This window comes from Dendrobates tinctorius, unplaced genomic scaffold (genome assembly GCF_039654945.1).
Source record: "Dendrobates tinctorius isolate UK_male_01 unplaced genomic scaffold, ASM3965494v1 ptg000014l, whole genome shotgun sequence".
In the NCBI taxonomy this organism is placed as follows: Eukaryota; Metazoa; Chordata; class Amphibia; order Anura; family Dendrobatidae; genus Dendrobates; species Dendrobates tinctorius.
Genome location: NW_027361682.1, coordinates 16,242,545 through 16,259,938, shown reverse-complemented (window position 1 = coordinate 16,259,938; position 17,394 = coordinate 16,242,545). Strand labels below are relative to the sequence as shown.

The 17,394-nt window shown below is 46.5% G+C and overlaps 1 protein-coding gene across 4 annotated transcripts in view; it reads left to right on the top strand.

The window, feature by feature from the left end:
• Window positions 1-594: 594 nt before the first annotated feature.
• NDEL1 (nudE neurodevelopment protein 1 like 1) overlaps window positions 595-17,394 on the top strand; it is a 41,407-nt gene continuing 24,607 nt past the window's right edge. The window contains exons 1-3 of one of the 4 annotated variants that reach the window (XM_073559692.1): window positions 595-751; window positions 14,838-14,935; window positions 17,161-17,314. In XM_073559692.1, coding sequence (XP_073415793.1) covers window positions 14,850-14,935; window positions 17,161-17,314 — 240 coding nt within the window. In that variant the 5' untranslated portion in view covers window positions 595-751; window positions 14,838-14,849. Of the gene's footprint in view, window positions 752-1,303; window positions 1,530-2,461; window positions 2,482-14,837; window positions 14,936-17,160; window positions 17,315-17,394 lie in introns of those variants that run through there. The other 3 variants (XM_073559694.1, XM_073559691.1, XM_073559693.1) reach the window with 3 other exon arrangements.

The following is a 17,394-nucleotide window of genomic DNA, read 5'->3' as shown; positions in this document are numbered from 1 at the left end:
TGTTACTAATGACAGACGGCATGGCGGGGGGCCAGATGTTATACACTGGGGGCAATCGGGATGAATGTTAAGCATCGAGATCGAGGGGGTTATACATAGGGGACGAGGGTTCGAATGTCATACACTGAGGGCAATAGGGATGAATGCTATACACTGGGGACGAGGGGCTGGATCAGAATCCCCATGGGGCCGAATGTCATACACCAGGGGGCTGGATATTATACACGGAGGGTGAGGGGCCAGATGTTACACTTCCGGGCGTGATATGGGGTGTTGGCCAATGAGGCCGCATATTATACACTGGGGGAAGGGGGAGATGGGTCAGGATGTTCTAGACCAGGGGTCGTGTTGTGGGGTCCTACAAGACTATCCATCAGCACACCGTGATCTTATTATGGGCTGTGGTGTTCTGGGCCGTTGTACAACGTCACAGAATGTTGGGAGGTTATATATATGTGCGTGGATGCTGAGGGTTGTAGTTTTGCAGCTCTCGACTCCAGCCTCCACTCTCAGTACAGTGGAATGATTGACAGGGCGTCAGCTGTCATCGTATCACGTGACGGTGGGCGGGACCCAGACGTTATTGACAGGGCGTCAGCGGGGTACGTCACTCTTGGATGGGCGGGGCCATCCCCGCTGCTTGGCTGCGCGGACACGCCCTTGGCTGCTGCTGACGTATGACGCTGCGTGTCTGCCGGAAACCGCCGCTCAGTCACCGGGGACAGCGGGAGAACCGGGCCCTCCGTGACTGGTAAGAACATATACTCGCGGGTCACCGGGGAGCCTGACGTGTCTGTCACGTAGGGTGGAGCCTGCGATATATGGAGGGAGGAAGGGAAGACGAAGAAGGCTGAGGCAGGGAGGGACAGACAGAGATTTGGGGGTGACAAGGAGGGGGCAGAGACTTGGGGTGTCTGATGAGGGGCCGACATTTGTGGGTGACTGGGGAGAAGGCGAAGATTTGGGGGTGGAGGAAGCCTTAACTGGGGAGGGGGCCTAGATTCGGGGGTGACGGGGGTGACTGGGGAGGAGGGCGAGATTCGGGGGTGACTGGGGAGAAGGGTGAGATTCGGGGGTGACTGGGGGGGAGGAGGGTGAGATTCGGGGGTGACTGGGGGGGAGGAGGGTGAGATTCGGGGGTGACTGGGGGGGAGGAGGGTGAGATTCGGGGGTGACTGGGGAGAAGGGTGAGATTCGGGGGTGACTGGGGAGGAGGGTGAGATTCGGGGGTGACTGGGGGGGGAGGAGGGTGAGATTCGGGGGTGACTGGGGGGGAGGAGGGTGAGATTTGGGGGTGACTGGATAGAAGGCTGACATTTGGGGTTTATGGGAAAGAGCTGAGATTTGGGGATGAGACTTGTGGCTTTAGGGGCGACATGGGGTTGGGGACATGAGGAATATATTGCGGGTTAGTTTTATGGGTCGCAAAAAGCTTCCACAAGTGATAAACTAGTAAATGATCCCACATTACCTGTTGGGGGGGCAAATCTCACCCCCACACCTGTTATGTGGCCCTCGTTGGCATGGAGGTGAGTGATGCCGCGGTGTGTGCCCGTCACGGTATTTGTACCCTTTGGTCCAGCGATATGTGCACTGTCAGTATCTGCTGCTGTCATTGGTGGAGCAGATCCTGCCAGTGCCCCCTCTGTGCCAGCCTGTATGTGGTGAAGCTGTGTCCGTGCTGCAGTTTTGAATCATAGATGAGGGGTCCCAGCATCGCCTGTGTGTGGTCCCTCATACCGGCTGTGTTACAGATGTTGTGGCCTTTAACCCCACATCCTTGCAGGATGCTTAAAGGGGAAGTTCACTTTTGCCGCTTGGTTTGACCGCCAGGGTACATGGCTCGTGTTATTGCATTGTTTGAGGTGACATGTCAGTGAGCAGCATGAAGTGTTGTAAGCTCTCATTGTCACCTGTTATGTCTGTGTAGGAGGGGTGGGGGAGCACATCCAAAAGCTGTCAACCTGTTATCACCCCTGTTCCTCTCTGATTGGCCGGCTGATGTGGGGAGGGTGTAGGCCTGATTGGCCGTGCCTGGGATCACTCACTCCCTATGTTGTGTCTGTGGCCATAGTTGTAAGCTGACACGTCTGATCCCCAGTGTGTGCAGCCGCCAGGATAGCATGGTATGTGCCGCTCTCCTCTATGGGATTACAAGGAGCTGACTCTCAGGATCCCTTTAAACACGACACTGTTCCCTGACTTCCAAGATCGGCTCGATATTCCCAGGACCCTGGCGTGATCTCATCCTGTTTATGCCGAGGACAAGCGTCGGGGGTCTCCTCGGCCGCTTCCTTTGGGGCTTTTACCCATCTCTGGACTGAACTGTTAAAGGAAACAGCGGGGTTTTTTTTTTCGGCTGTCAACATCACATGTGGATGCTAGTTACTGGTATTTACGAAGGACCCTTTTAGGATGTTGTGCTTATTTTTGGGGGCCGCAGATGCATAGAGAATCCCTCATGATCGGAGGGATCGTACGGTGGGTGATATATTTTCCCGGTGCTGTCCTATGCATTTATCTGGCTTAGTGAGTAAAATGAATGATGCGGCAGATTCGTTTTAGGTGATCATTGAATTTACTTAAATGTGACAGCTTGTGGTGTTATGTGACATGTTGCTGCTTGTGCTGTGACTATTGTATGGCATTTGTACATGGGCTTGGGTAAGTTATCTATCTCCTCGACTTCTATAATTGACCTATTGTCCTGATCCCCCTAATCCCCCCGGCCGTAGAAATGGGACGGAGATTGGAACTCAATGCTCGGACTGGCCGGCAGTTCTCTCGAGCGTGACCGCTTCATATATTTCTATGCAGCTGTCACGCTCGGGTCAGGAGAGCTGCCGGCCAGTCCGAGCATTGTTTTCCAATGTCGGTGCAATTTATATGGCCGGCTGACTGTGTCCTTAAAGGGTTGTGACAATTTCTAGGATTCCCCTTCACGTTGTGATGAGTGGGAAAATTATCATAAAGATGATAGGGTTTGTGGCAATCGTTGAGCGCTATATCCCCTTCCAAGTTTGCAATGTGGATGTGCTGCAGTTCCCTCCGGAGCAGCACATCCTTCCTTAATAAAGTTAAAGCAGTGCTGCCACCCTTTCGTCTTAGAATCTTGGCAGTCCCAGAGATCTGACTTCCATTTTTTATAAAGTTTGGTCTCTGTGCAGACAGAACAATATGCTCCCATCCCCTGCTACGTTTTGTGCTTCCTTACCTGTCAACACTGTGGCCTGCTGTGATGACATCCCCGTCCTATGTGACCGCTTCAGCGGTGCCATCCCAAGGGGCCACGTTGTGCCAAGAGCTTCAGTGGACTATATTCATTAAGGATAAGGCCACATGGGCCAACACTGACATGGCTGCAGTGCGGTCGAAAGCCACAGTGGCGTGGAGTGATTCCCCTCCGTACACTATAGGGTCAGCCATTATGTGGGAAAGATTAGTGTCTCAGACAATGTCTCTTAGCCCGATCTTTATTGATTATCCTTTGACGATTTTTGGGAATCCCCCCAAATTTTGCATTGTTAGATCACAACTAGGAAGAGGCATGGGTTTACTTATAATTAACGCATGATTGATTGGTCTGGTCTGGTGCGTCTGCTCTAGGTATGTCCATAGAGTCCGCACAGAGCAGGCATGACCAGCCGATCCTTGTGACTTGGCACTATACAGGCCAATGTGTGATTTTTATTAGCCATCCCTCCGATGTGATCCTTCAGGACGACTTGTAGGACCGCCTGCCATTCAGGATGGAGCTGGTGGGAACATCTGGTATTAGTGAGGTTGAGATGAGAAACATGTCCGGTGTCATCCATGTGGAAACTTCCTGTCGGACCTCCTCCAAACATCAGCCCCGGGTCCCACCTCATACTGACAGAATTTTCTTTTCCAGAAGTCAGTGCATTTTGGGACCAGTGATTGCCAGTTTTGTAAACGGCCGGGTGGGCTCCAACTTCTGGCAGCATAGACCCACGAATGCAGATGGATTCATTTACTTGCTACAATCTGGTCTGGGTTTTCCATCAGTCCCCATCCTATTTGTATTCTTGATGGCAGCACACATGCTAATGGGATGGTGGGGCAGTGATCGGAAACGGATGTACGACCATCGGCCCATGTGAGAGAAACTCCGTCCCTTGTGTATAAAGGTGAAAGTGGTGGTTGGCTGATAAGTTGTCTGTGGTCGTCATGATTCATGGGTGACCCTGGGAAATGCAGACATTGACCTTTGAGCACACACATCTGGCACAGTGTTATGTCACCCGAGCAGATCTCCTGTAGGATTTCTTCATTTTTTTTTGTTAGCGTTTTACTTGCCCAAAAGTGTATAAAAACAAACCAAAAAAAAAAAAACAGCACCATGAATATTTTCTTGTAGCCCACATCTATCTGTAGATTTTTTTTTTTGTAGAGCACGTGGTGGTTTTGTAATTTAGGCCTTTACAGAAAACGAAGGCTGGTTCTGCCACATTCTTCTCAGTCACAGATATAAATGTCGTTACCTGAAGGAGCGTGACTTTCCCCGCAGTTACCGGTGTGTGCCGATAGGACATCTTTAGCTCCTTTCAGCAATGCATGCGGAAGTGAGCAGCACCGGAAAGCCCCCTTAAAAACAAACTCCTGCACCCCCCACCCCCTTGCAGGATCTTTATTGAGCACTCTTTTTAGCTGCACCCACTGAAGTAAAACCCCCATTTTCTTTCCTTTTACGTTATTGTGATATACCCTGAAACCTCCTGAATTTTGTCGCTTAGGTTTCGCCCACCCATGGAGGGGGTTGACCACTAATTTTATTTAGAACCAACATTTTAAAGCTAAAATTAAAAAAAAAAAAAAAAAAGTTACCTACCAGACCCCGCCACTCCAGTTGTCAGTGTCCCCTGTCAGTCTCCTGGATTCCTCTTATGAACACTGAGGCCTATTACAGATTGACTGCAGTGGTCACAGTCCCTTTGAGTCAGGAAATTGCTGCTTCAGGCTGACTGAACATGACCGATGCTGCCAAACGGAGGCCACTGAGTGGCTGCAGCGGTCACCCGATTCCTCCTAAGAATTTCCCCTAGTAGAGGGCAAGGCTGTGGAGTCGTGGAGTCGATGCTCATTTTGGTGGAGTCGGAGTTGGTATAAAATGGACCGACTCCTAAAATATATAATAAATTGGGTACAGTAGTTCAATGCAGAATGTGATGAATATTTTTTCATAGGAATTTGGGAAAGTTATGAAATGTCCTATAAATGACTGTTCTATTCCTGATCTAAGGCTACGTTCACACACAGCGTTTTTCCTGCGTTTCTTGAGGATACGTTTATCAGTTGCAAAAGCCGATCAGCTTTTTAAAAAACCGCATCACCTGAAAGGTCTTTGAGCTCATAGATAATGTTTTCAATAGCAAAAGCAGATTAGAAATCAGCTCTATCTATATATCCATTTATCCATATCTGTCTATCCATATCATATCTGTACCAAAAAGAATGAAAGCCGGATAGCACACAGACTAACACTCCTCCTTTTTTTTTTTTTTTAAGCACCAGTCAGGTACACCTCATGGCTGCCCAAAAGGACGCCCAGGACAGGCATTGCTCGTCTTCAGTAACATCAACTGATAGTTGGAATAAATAGACTGCATTCATCACCACATCTTCTTAAGGTGCAGGCTTTATTTTCAAGTGTAGGGGTGTGCAGTATGAGGTTCTGCAGCAGCTGAGGTGTGCAGTATGAAATTCTGCGGAACAGTATGAGATTCTGCCCCCCCAGGTTTGATCCTGGCTACGCCCATAGTGTGAATGCAGCCTGAGGATCTAGGCTTTATCTTAGCCGAGATAAGTCATAGTGTGTGTGTGTATGTATGTATGTATGTATGTATGTATGTGTGTATGTGTATATATATATATATATATATATATATATATATATATACACACACACAGTACAGACCAAAAGTTTGGACACACCTTCTCAATCAAAGAGTTTTCTTTATTTTCATGACTATGAAATTTGTAGATTCACTCTGAAGGCATCAAAACTATGAATTAACACGTGGAATTATATAATTAACAAATAAGTGTGAAACAACTGAAAATATGTCTTATATTCTAGGTTCTTCAAAGTAGCCACCTTTTGCTTTGATTTCTGCTTTGCACACTCTTGGCATTCTCTTGATGAGCTTCAAGAGGTAGTCACCAGAAATGGTTTTCACTTCACAGGTGTGCCCTGTCAGGTTTAATAAGTGGGATTTCTTGCCTCATAAATGGGGTTGGGACCATCAGTTGTGTTGTGCAGAAGTCTGGTGGATACACAGCTGATAGTCCTACTGAATAGACTGTTAGAATTTGTATTATGGCAAGAAAAAAGCAGCTGAGTAAAGAAAAACGAGTGGCCATCATTACTTTAAGAAATGAAGGTTAGTCAGTCCGAAAAATTGGGAAAACTTTGAATGTATCCCCAAGTGCATTGGCAAAAACCATCAAGCGCTACAAAGAAACTGGCTCACATGAGGACCGCCCCAGGAAAGGAAGACCAAGAGTCACCTCTGCTGCGGAGGATAAGGTCATCCGAGTCACCAGCCTCAGAAATCGCAGGTTAACAGCAGCTCAGATTAGAGACCAGGTCAATGCCACACAGAGTTCTAGCAGCAGACACATCTCTACAACAACTGTTAAGAGGAGACTTTGTGCAGCAGGCCTTCATGGTAAAATAGCTGCTAGGAAACCACTGCTAAGGACAGGCAACAAGCAGAAGAGACTTGTTTGGGCTAGAGAACACAAGGAATGGACATTAGACCAGTGTAAATCTGTGCTTTGGTCTGATGAGTCCAAATTTGAGATCTTTGGTTCCAACCACCATGTCTTTGTGCGACGCAGAAAAGGTGGACGGATGGACTCAACATGCCTGGTTCCCACCGTGAAGCATGGAGGAGGAGGTGTGATGGTGTGGGGGTGCTTTGCTCGTGACACTGTTGGGGATTTATTCAAAATTGAAGGCATACTGAACCAGCATGGCTACCATAGCATCTTGCAGCGGCATGCTATTCCATCCGGTTTGTGTTTAGTTGGACCATCACTTATTTTTCAACAGGACAATGGCCTCAAACACACCTCCAGGCTGTGTAAGGGCTATTTGACCAAGAAGGAGAGTGATGGGGTGCTACGCCAGATGACCTTGCCTCCACAGTCACCAGACCTGAACCCAATCGAGATGGTTTGGGGTGAGCTGGACCGCAAAGTGAAGGCAAAAGGGCCAACAAGTGCTAAGCATCTCTGGGAACTTCAAGACTGTTGGAAGACCATTTCTGGTGACTACCACTTGAAGCTCATCAAGAGAATGCCAAGAGTGTCCAAAGCAGTAATCAAAGCAAAAGGTGGCTACTTTGAAGAATCTAGAATATAAGACATATTTTCAGTTATTTCACACTTTAATTATATAATTCCACATGTGTTAATTCATTGTTTTGATGCCTTCAGAATGAATCTACAATTTTCATAGTCATGGAAATAAAGAAAACTCTTTGAATGAGAAGGTGTGTCCAAACTTTGGTCTGTACCATATGTATGTACATGTATACAGTGTATTACATATTTACAATTTATTAGTTTTTTGTGTTCTAAAGTTGTTTTCCATTAAATAGATATTATGTTCTATCTAAATATCTTGATTGTTGGATCATAGAAATGATTAAATGTCTGATGTTCACATTGTACTACAATACATTTTTCACTTAAATATAAGCAATATATGTGGGAGTCGTGGAGTTGGAGTCGGTGTAAGGGAAATTGAGGAGTCGGAGTCGCAGGTTTGGCTTCCCGACTCCACAGCCCTGGTAGAGGGAGACTGGCAGCAGGGCAGAGAAGCCATGGGTCCCGTAGGTGACCCTTTTTTTTGGGGGGGGGACCTGTTTAAAAACTAACTTAACGTTACCTGCCGACCCCCAAATAAACCTCTGTTCTGCTGTCCGTGTTCTCCGGTAATCTCATGTGACTTGGATCAGTCTAGTGGGCACTGACAGTGGCCACATTTTGGCTGCAGCAGTCATCTGACGCTCCCTTTATAGCAGGAAACTGGTAGGGTATAAGGGCAGCAGTACGCAGAAGCTTCAGGGGTCCGGTTGGTCACTTGGTCCGGTTGGTCACTAAAAGTAGTGGGTCTTGGTTGTTCCTGATCATGGCCCATGTAAACATGATGCAGAGCAAAAACTGATTGAATCAGCCATTAAATCGTTTATCGCCTCGTGCTGACGATGTGGGAGCGAGTGATGATGCCCAGCATTGTTTGCCCCCGTACTCATTGCTTCGTCCCCTTAAACAAGCACTTGGTTATTGTCGATTGGTACTCGTTATAGGCATATATCTACCGTATAGTGATGCCAGCCGGAAGCTTGCTGGGTATATAAAAGTGCAGTTCTGCATAGTCCCTCTGATTAGTCTACTGCCCTGCATACCAGATAAGTCACGCTCCAGTCTCCAGTTACAGAACGAAGAGTTCTCCTCATTGAGAAACAAAAAGTTTTTGTAACTTTCATTTATCACGAAAAGATTAGAAGAAATTGGAGCCATCCCTCTCTAGGCTTCCTGCAAAGGGGAATGGATCTGATTACTAGCGTTCTCCAGGCTATGGGGTGGGGGGAGGAGCGCTTCAACATGGGGACAGACTAACTATAGCCCCACTCTGCAGTGGGCGCTGCCCTGGATGTGGCACCCTAACTATAGCCCCACTCTGCAGTGGGCGCTGCCCTGGATGTGGCACCCTACCGTCACCCAGTATGGCATCCTATGGCGGTTTAAGGACTCAGCCTGTGGATGTAGTCCATGCATCGACCAAATGGGGTGCGCCTTTTTTTTTTTGCCTTGTGAGGCTGCCAATCAGTAGCCCCTCTCGCCACAACCGCGGTGCACTATGCAGCTCAGCCCCTGGGCACAGCCTGGCACAAGTAGTCGTGTAGCCCAGAGCTGACCCTTTTCCCGCTCACGTCTGGAGCATGTGAACACAATATGATTGCCAAGGTCACGGTGGAGGGAAATTGCTAGGACAGCTGCATGGTGTAATCGGCCATGACCACCGCAGAGATTTACCACCCATTATGGGAGCAGTGATTAGATCCGATGCCAGTCAGTGCCACATCGTTCCTGACCAGAGGTTGTAAATCACTGCTCACTCTTCCCTTTTGCTCGACCTTGACTTTTTATTTTTGCAACTTTTGACCGCTGTCTATGTAATTCTGAAGATCCCGTCTATGAAGTATTTGGACAGGCATGCTTGAACTTGTAGTTCCCCTTTCTAACTTGTCTGGGCCTGCCTGCATAAGAGATCTTATTCCAAAAGGACAATGGTATCGAGTCCCTGAGCCACATTTATTGTTCTCGGTGTATGGTCAGACACTCCTTCCCGTGCGAACATGGGCGGCTGTCGGCTTCAAACACATTCCTGCCTGCGTCACCCTGTTTGTCAGACGTATCAAGTGTCTTTTATTTATCTTGTTACTGAATCTGGAAAGGTCTTTGGGGATAGATCGGCCTCTAGGGGGCGCAGTGATGTCTTCAGGGCCACTAACGTCCGCCATTGCACTGCCCATAGGGAAGCATTCAGCAGGCAGGTGACGTCATGCAGGGTTCTAGCCTCCATGGAATTCCTGCAGCCGCCCCCTCTCCCCTCTCATTTTTTATTGAAGTCTCTGGTGGCCCTGCATTTATAGTGCCCTGATGGTCAGTCAGGATCTAGTCGCCACCAGAACCGGTGTTGTGAAGACTATCGGGACAATATTGCATATTCTGTAACTTGTGTAGTTCCCTGGTTTGTGCGGACATGCTCAGGGTTGTAGTTCTGGCTGTGCTTCCTGCATCATTGGCAGCAGTCTTTACAGCGGTGGCATCAGTGGCAGCCGCCCCGATTGTTTATTGTACCCTTGTCATTATTCTCTTCCAAGCTGCAGCTCTAGTGAATGCGGGAATTATGATCTGTTCCCACACACTACACTATTATGTCTGCTGCGGCTCTTCTCTCCTCGTCTTCCTGCCATTGTCGGTCCCATAAGAAGGCTATTGATGAATCCTTTTTTGCAGGGTACCATCCCCCACACATTACTGTTAGAATCCTCTCCAATATATTCTAAAATCCCCCTTTAGCATTATCCGAAGTTCTTTTCTCCATGCTTTACACTGCAGCTCTGCTTGTTCAGTCTAAACTTACCAGACCTCTTTTTTTCCCCTTCCAGGCTGAGAAGCCTTCACTATAGCCTGATGTCTCTGGTCTTCAGTATCAGAAGCTCAGACTTCTGCTCTCTCTTCTCCATGCTTTATAGTGCAACTTTGCTCTCTCAAACCCAGTCCACCTCACATCCAAAGCCCTTTGTCTCATAGACTATACCCATTAGATTGTCATCATAAACTTTTTTATGTAGGCTGAAATCCCCCCTCCCGCCCCCCTTTGTATTATTTAAAGCCAGTCTACTACTACATCCCTTCTCCATGCTTTACACTGCAGCTTTGGTTGTTCAGACCAAATCATCACATATCTAGATCTCTCATTGTCACAGACCTATTGTATTGACTTGAGAAACCTGCAATCTCCCTTTTAGCATTATAAAAGCTCTTGTTGCTGCTTTCTTCCTCTTCCTTGCTTTACACTGCAGCTTTGCTTGGCTCAAGCCTCATCCACCAGACGTCTATAGACTTATTATTTTATTTTGCCTTTTAATATAGTGGAATATGTGAAAATACCTCTCCAGTATTCTCATAAGCCTTTCTGCTTTACACTGCAGCTCTGCTTGTTCAATAATTATACAGCCATTCCCCTCCTCTCACGTAACTCTTATTGGATTGTCTTGTGAAGCCTTCAATATAGTGGAGTACTTTGAGGCCATCTGAAAACTCTTTCCCTCTTCCATGCTTTACACTGCTGCGCTGCTCTATTGAAGCAAATATGCCTTTGCTGTGGGAGACCTTTTCTGTGTCTTACAGTGGGCTGCACATTTTTTCAGCCTCTTGTCTTCATATCATTTTTTCCTTCCCGCCATTAGTGTTTTGTAGGATTTCCAAGTCTCCGGTCTTACAGAATGCATCGCACAGTCCTTCCACATTCCTGGGGGCTGATGTCACGTGGAGAGGGGCCATCTAGAAAGGAAGTGGCCATCATAAATATATCTTGTGAGTCCTGGTCCAGGGCTTGTGATAACCACCCATTGTTCTTGGAGCGGATGCTGCAATGATAAGTCCGCCGGCCGTTCACTCATTTCCAGGAATGTTTCTGCAACGTCATCGCCATCAGGGAATCCGCCGGCACTTGTAATCTCACGCGGTAAACGGGGGATTTTTGGCAACGCTTCTATGTTATAGGATCACAAGCTGGGGACTAGGGGAAAGAAACGCTAAGCGGCTTTACTGCTGAAAATCCCCACAAAATACTAGTCCTTGACTCGTCCTTCCGTCAGGCTGCCAACTGGAAAGGTGGGAGGCGGTCGCTACTGCCCCCATAACAGCCTCCTGGATGGCAGCACAGGATGTATTAGTACGTGGGTAAGAGTAAAAGGGTTAATTCCATGGATAGGTAATATAACCTTCAGGGGTCCGTTGACAGAACACATACACGGTTGATGCTCCACTAATTGTCTGAGGGTCTTCCACAGTTCTCAGATTTTTTCTGAAGACAATGAATTGAACATTTTAGAGCCCAGTTTTCGGGATCTGTGCAGGTGCCAGAAGTCAGACCTCCACCGATACGCTGCTTTTGGATAGGTGATAATTTTTAATGCTGGAAATATCCTTTCAGGCAGATTCCAGATGACATGGTTTCACTTGTCCTCAAAGGGACTGATCATGGGTCTCCTTTCCCGAACTTACAGCCCCATATCATCTCTATGAGGCTGTATATGTTCGTTCGGGCCGGGAGGACCTCGGGCAGTCCCTGCTTTGCAGTCAGTATACAGGTAAATTTGACCTAAAGGAGATGTTGAATAACCTTTAATAGTCCTCATGCCCACCTGAGTCCATATCTCTGGATATATCAGGAATCCTTAGCTATAATAATAATTATTTTTCATATAGCGCTAACATATTCCGCAGCACTTTAAAGTTTGCACACATTATCATCACTGTCCCAGATGGGGCTCACAATTTAAATTGCCTATCAGTATGTCTTTGGAATGTGGGAGGAAACCCACGCAAACACAAACTCCTTGCAGATGTTGTCCTTGGTGGGATTCGAACTCAGGACTCCAGCGCTGCAAGGCTGCAGTGCTATCCACTGAGCCACCGTGCTGCTGTGATGTTAGTGTAGGATGTTGTCTGCTTTTCGTGTTTGTCTAAAAGGCCCGATAAATTTGGACAAAACTTGCTGACCATCTAATTTACCGTATATACTCGAGTATAACTGACCCCCCTAATTTTGCCACAAAAAACTGGGAAAACTTATTGACTCGAGTATAAGCCTAGGGGGGAAAATGCAGCAGCTACTGGTAAATTTCAATAATAAAAATGGATACCAATAAAAGTAAAATTAATTGAGACATCAGTAGGATAAATGTTTTTGATTAGCCATATTGAATCAGGAGCCCCATATAATGCTCCATACAGTTCAAGATGGGCCCCATAAGATGCTCCTTACAAAATACACCCCATATAATGCTGCACAAAGGTTAATAATGGCCCCATAAGATTCTCCCTAGAATAATATGCCCCATATGCTGCCCCATAAGATGCTCCATAGATTATGCCCCCCATAAGATGCTCCATAGATTATGCCCCCCATAAGATGCTCCATAGATTATGTCCCCCATAAGATGCTCCATAGATTATGCCCCCCATAAGATGCTCCATAGATTATGCCCCCCATAAGATGCTCCATAGATTATGCCCCCCATAAGATGCTCCATAGATTATGCCCCCCATAAGATGCTCCATAGATTATGCCCCCCATAAGATGCTCCATAGATTATGCCCCCCATAAGATGCTCCATAGATTATGCCCCCCATAAGATGCTCCATAGATTATGCCCCCCATAAGATGCTCCATAGATTATGCCCCCCATAAGATGCTCCCCATATCATGCTCCATAGATTATGCCCCCCATATCATGCCCCCCATATCATGCTCCATAGATTATGCCACCCATATCATGCCCCCCATATCATGCTCCATAGATTATGCCCCCCATATGCTGCTGCAAATAAAAATAAAAAAAAAATGACATACCTCTCCGTCACTGGGTGTCGGGGTCGCTGCTGCCTCAGGACCCGGCACCTGAGACATTCACCTGACCTGCGGCCATCGCTGCTCTCTGCTGTCTGCCACATCGTCTGTCAGTGACGTTCAGGCAGCAGAGGGCACGGCGCACACTAACCACGTCACCGCGCCCTCTGCTGTCTGAATGTCACTGACAATAGGAAACATCAGACAGCAGCAAGCACCGATGGACCGGGGACAGGTGAATATAGCCTATACTTACCCCGTCCTGGCTCGGTCTCTGCAGTCCCGTTCTCCCACGGTCTCCCTTCCTGCCTTCAGTGGTCACGTGGTACCGCTCATTACACTCATGAATATGTGCATATTCATGAGTTTAATGAGCGGTACCACGTGACTGCTGTAGGCAGGAAGGGAGACCGTGGAGAAGCGGGGGGGCTGCAGAGACTGAGCCGGGGGGGGGTAAGTATGATCTGTGACACCCCCCCCCCCCCCCGCCGACCCCCAGGTATATGACTTGCGTGTAAGCCGAGAGGGGGACTTCCAGCCTAAACAAATGGGCTAAAAATCTCGGCTTATATTCGAGTATATACGGTATATGGGGTGGCCTTTTCGATGAATGGATCGGGCATCTCGAGTTTATATGTCTCATCCTTTTGTTCTCCTGAGGTTAAACCGCCACCAAACTTGTCATAAGGCCTTTTTACCTGAGCTGACAATTGGTGGAACGCATGAGCCCAGCTAGTTGTTGTTTATTGGCGACTACTTGAGGCTTCTGTGGTCTGTTCTTTAAAGGGGTTTTCCAGTTTAGAAATGCCATTTTCATACACCCTACTGGGGAAGTCAGAGCTAATTGTGAGGGTCCTTTGATCAGGATCCGGATCTCTTTGCCAGAGTGATACAAAGAGCGTCTCTTTCTCTGGAGGACCTTAACAGTCCTGTATGTATTTTAATATGTCTGCCATGTGTATGCCTTATTTCGCCTCTTGAGGCGCCTCAGGGGAATTGAACACTTAACTCAAGGTTTCTCACAGATCTCAGCAGATCGCCGAAGGGTGCCGTCTTTATGATCAACCAATTTGTGATAATTAAGACGTTGGGATTGTTCTGTTTCTGTAGGAAACTTTTTTCTTGAAATGAGGTCACTGAACGTGACGAGTTACTGCTAGTGGACTGCAGAAATGAGACCCTCTTTGGCAATAGGGGCACACAACCCAAAGGAAATCAAAGACTCCTATAAGTGGCACCTTAGTGGCTTGTAGTAAATTCCGCTGTATTCATCCATTCTGGTGCATCTATCCTCAGTGGCCTCCTCTCAGCGACCGCCAATTACCTCTTACATAATCCATATGTTTACCCCCTTCCGTGGATTTACGACTCGTTTTCTGTGCTGCCCTTGAGTCCGGGTGCAGGGACGATGGCACCACATGATCTTCTCTCCGTAGTGTGTCTTATGTGTAAGCCTGCGGGCAGGAGGCATTCCTAATTGGCTTTGACTCTGATTCATGTGGTCCGTGCCAGCTTAAAGGCTTCCTGCTATGTTTCCCCCCCCCCCCCCCCCCACTTGATTTTTCTACAGGACGAAGCTGCCTGCTTTATCTTTTTCATGGGGATTGTGCCCTCATTATGCCAATGTCCATAGTCATCTAGTCCTTTTTTTTATTTCTAGATCTCCCTAAACATGGACAATGAAGAAGTCCCGGAGTTCATGAGCCCGAAAGAAGAAATCGTCTACTGGAGGGAACTGTCCAAGACCTACAAGCAGAGGTACATGGTGCCAGACACCCCATTAGAACGCTGGTCATAGAAAGGGTTATTCCCATCTACACAGATGGATATTGTAAAAATTTTTGCATTTTACCACTTGTTAAAATTTTCAGTCATTCTTGAGATATTTGCTTTTCTTTTGTTTTCAACTGGTTGCCTTGGAGACCGACCACCGCTGTCAGACAGCAGAATACTGTATGCTCAGTGCTTACAAGCTTTCTGTTTAGCTTGTATTCACTGTTTTGAAGCTGGGCAGGATGCATTGAGCTCACTGTTATCTCCTAATGCTTGAATGCTTCAGGACAGTGCTCAGAAGCTAGACAGCAGCGGTGGTGGTAGGTCTCCTAAGCAGCAAAGAAAAGTGTTAAACTCCGCTGTTCAGGTGAAAAAAACGGTCACTAGGGAGCTGAGGAACAGACCACTGGGGATTTCTAGAACTATAAGAACGATGATGCCGTGGCAGCTCCATCCGGGTACCCTCAACAGAGGGATTGAAGTGCAGGAAAATGTGAAACACGGTCAGACTTGCCAGCTGATGAAGACTGCTTCTGACCGTCGAAACGTGTTGTGTAATAAAGCAAGAAAACCCTGAAATTGTGATTGCCTTCTTAAGCGCTCCTCTGACCGTGTTTTACATTTTCCTGCAATACCTCCGCTGTGACTGAGAGTTGGTCTCGTTGGCCTTCTATGAAGTACCAATTCACCCCCTCTACATATGGAGACAGTCCAACTGTACCCCAACATCTCCTATTTGGAGGTTTGATTCTCAGAAGTGGCACGCTGGATAACCGGCAGCTGCTTATCACTTTGTCTATTTGATCATGCTTGTAAGGAAGTTGGGGAAGCATGCATTCACTTTGTCCAGAGCACACGTCATAAATAAAAATGGCAGGTAAAAGGCTTAACCCCTTAACTACCACTGATACCCTTAACTGCCACCGTGAAAAGGCGTATGTAAACCACAGCGCTGCTTTTTAGCACCGCTGAGATTTAAGGTTATTTATTTCCATTTTCCCATTAGGTTTAGAGTTGGGCTAAAGGTATGGTTAGGGTTGGGTCTAGAGTTGGGGTTTGGATTAGGGTTAGGGTTGGAATTAGGGTTAGGGGTGTGTTGATGTTAGGGTTGGAGTTAAAATTTTTGGGTTTCCACTGTTTAGGCACATCAGGGGCTCTCCAAATGTTACATGGCGTCTGATCTCAATTCCAGCCAATTCTGCATTGAAAAAGTCAAACGATGTTCCTTCCCTTGCGAGCTCTGCCGTGCACCAGTGGTTTACCCCCACGTATGTGGTATCGGCCTAATCAGGAGAAATTGCACAACAAATTTTGTGGTTCATTTTCCCCTTTTTACATTTGTGAAAATAAAAAAAAAACTGGTTCTGAAGTAAAATGTTTGTGGGAAAAAAAGTTCATTTTTTTTTCCTTCCACATCCTGTGAAGCACCTGAACGGTTAATAAACTTCTTGAATGTGGTTTTGAGCACCTTGAGGGGTGCAGTTTTTAGAATGGTGTCACTTTTGGGTATTTTCCTTCAGGTACACCCCTCAAAGTGACTTCAAATATGGTCCCTAAAAAAAAAAAAAAAAAAAAAAAAAAAATTTTTTTGTAAATTTTGTTGTAAAAATGAGAAATCGCTGGTCAACTTTTAACCCTTATAACTGCCTAACAAAAAAAAAATTGTTTCCAAAAGTAGACATGTGGGAAATGTTAATTATTAACTATTTTGTGTGACATATCTCTCCGATTTAAGGGGATAAAAATTAAAAGTTGGAAAATTGTGAAATTTTAAAAATTTTCACCATATTTCCGGTTTTCATAAATAAATGCAAGTCATATCGAAGAAGTTTTACGACTTATATAAAGTACAATATGTCACGACAAAACATTGTCAGAATCAGTGGGATCTATTAAAGCGTTCCAGAGTTATTACCTCATTAAGTGATAGTGGTCAGAATTGTAAAAATTGACCTGGTCATTAAGCTGCAAATTGGCTCCTTCACTAAGGGGTTAATGCATCTAAAGAAGTTGGGACAACCTCAAAATTTCCGTGCTGTAGGAAATAAAAATTTTTTTCCCAGATACAGCACCTCCTCTTGTCCAAAGGTTGTATGTGGTATTGCAGCAATACCAGCCCCAACCCATACATTCTCTGTATTTAAAAGAAAGGAGCCATTTTTTTTTCTTATCCTACACTACCCATTTTTGTTTCCTTTTTTAACTTTTAGTTACCAGGAAGCACGTGACGAGTTGGTGGAGTTTCAAGAAGGGAGCCGAGAGTTAGAGGCCGAGCTAGAGACTCAACTGGTGCAGGCAGAGCAGAGGAACCGGGATTTGTTAGCAGATAACCAAAGACTTAAATACGAAGTGGAGTCATTAAAGGTATGGGTCTGCCACGAGGGCCCAGAATGTCAATCTCGTGGGTAATGTGAATCAGAAGTATATGTGGGAGGTTGTAAACA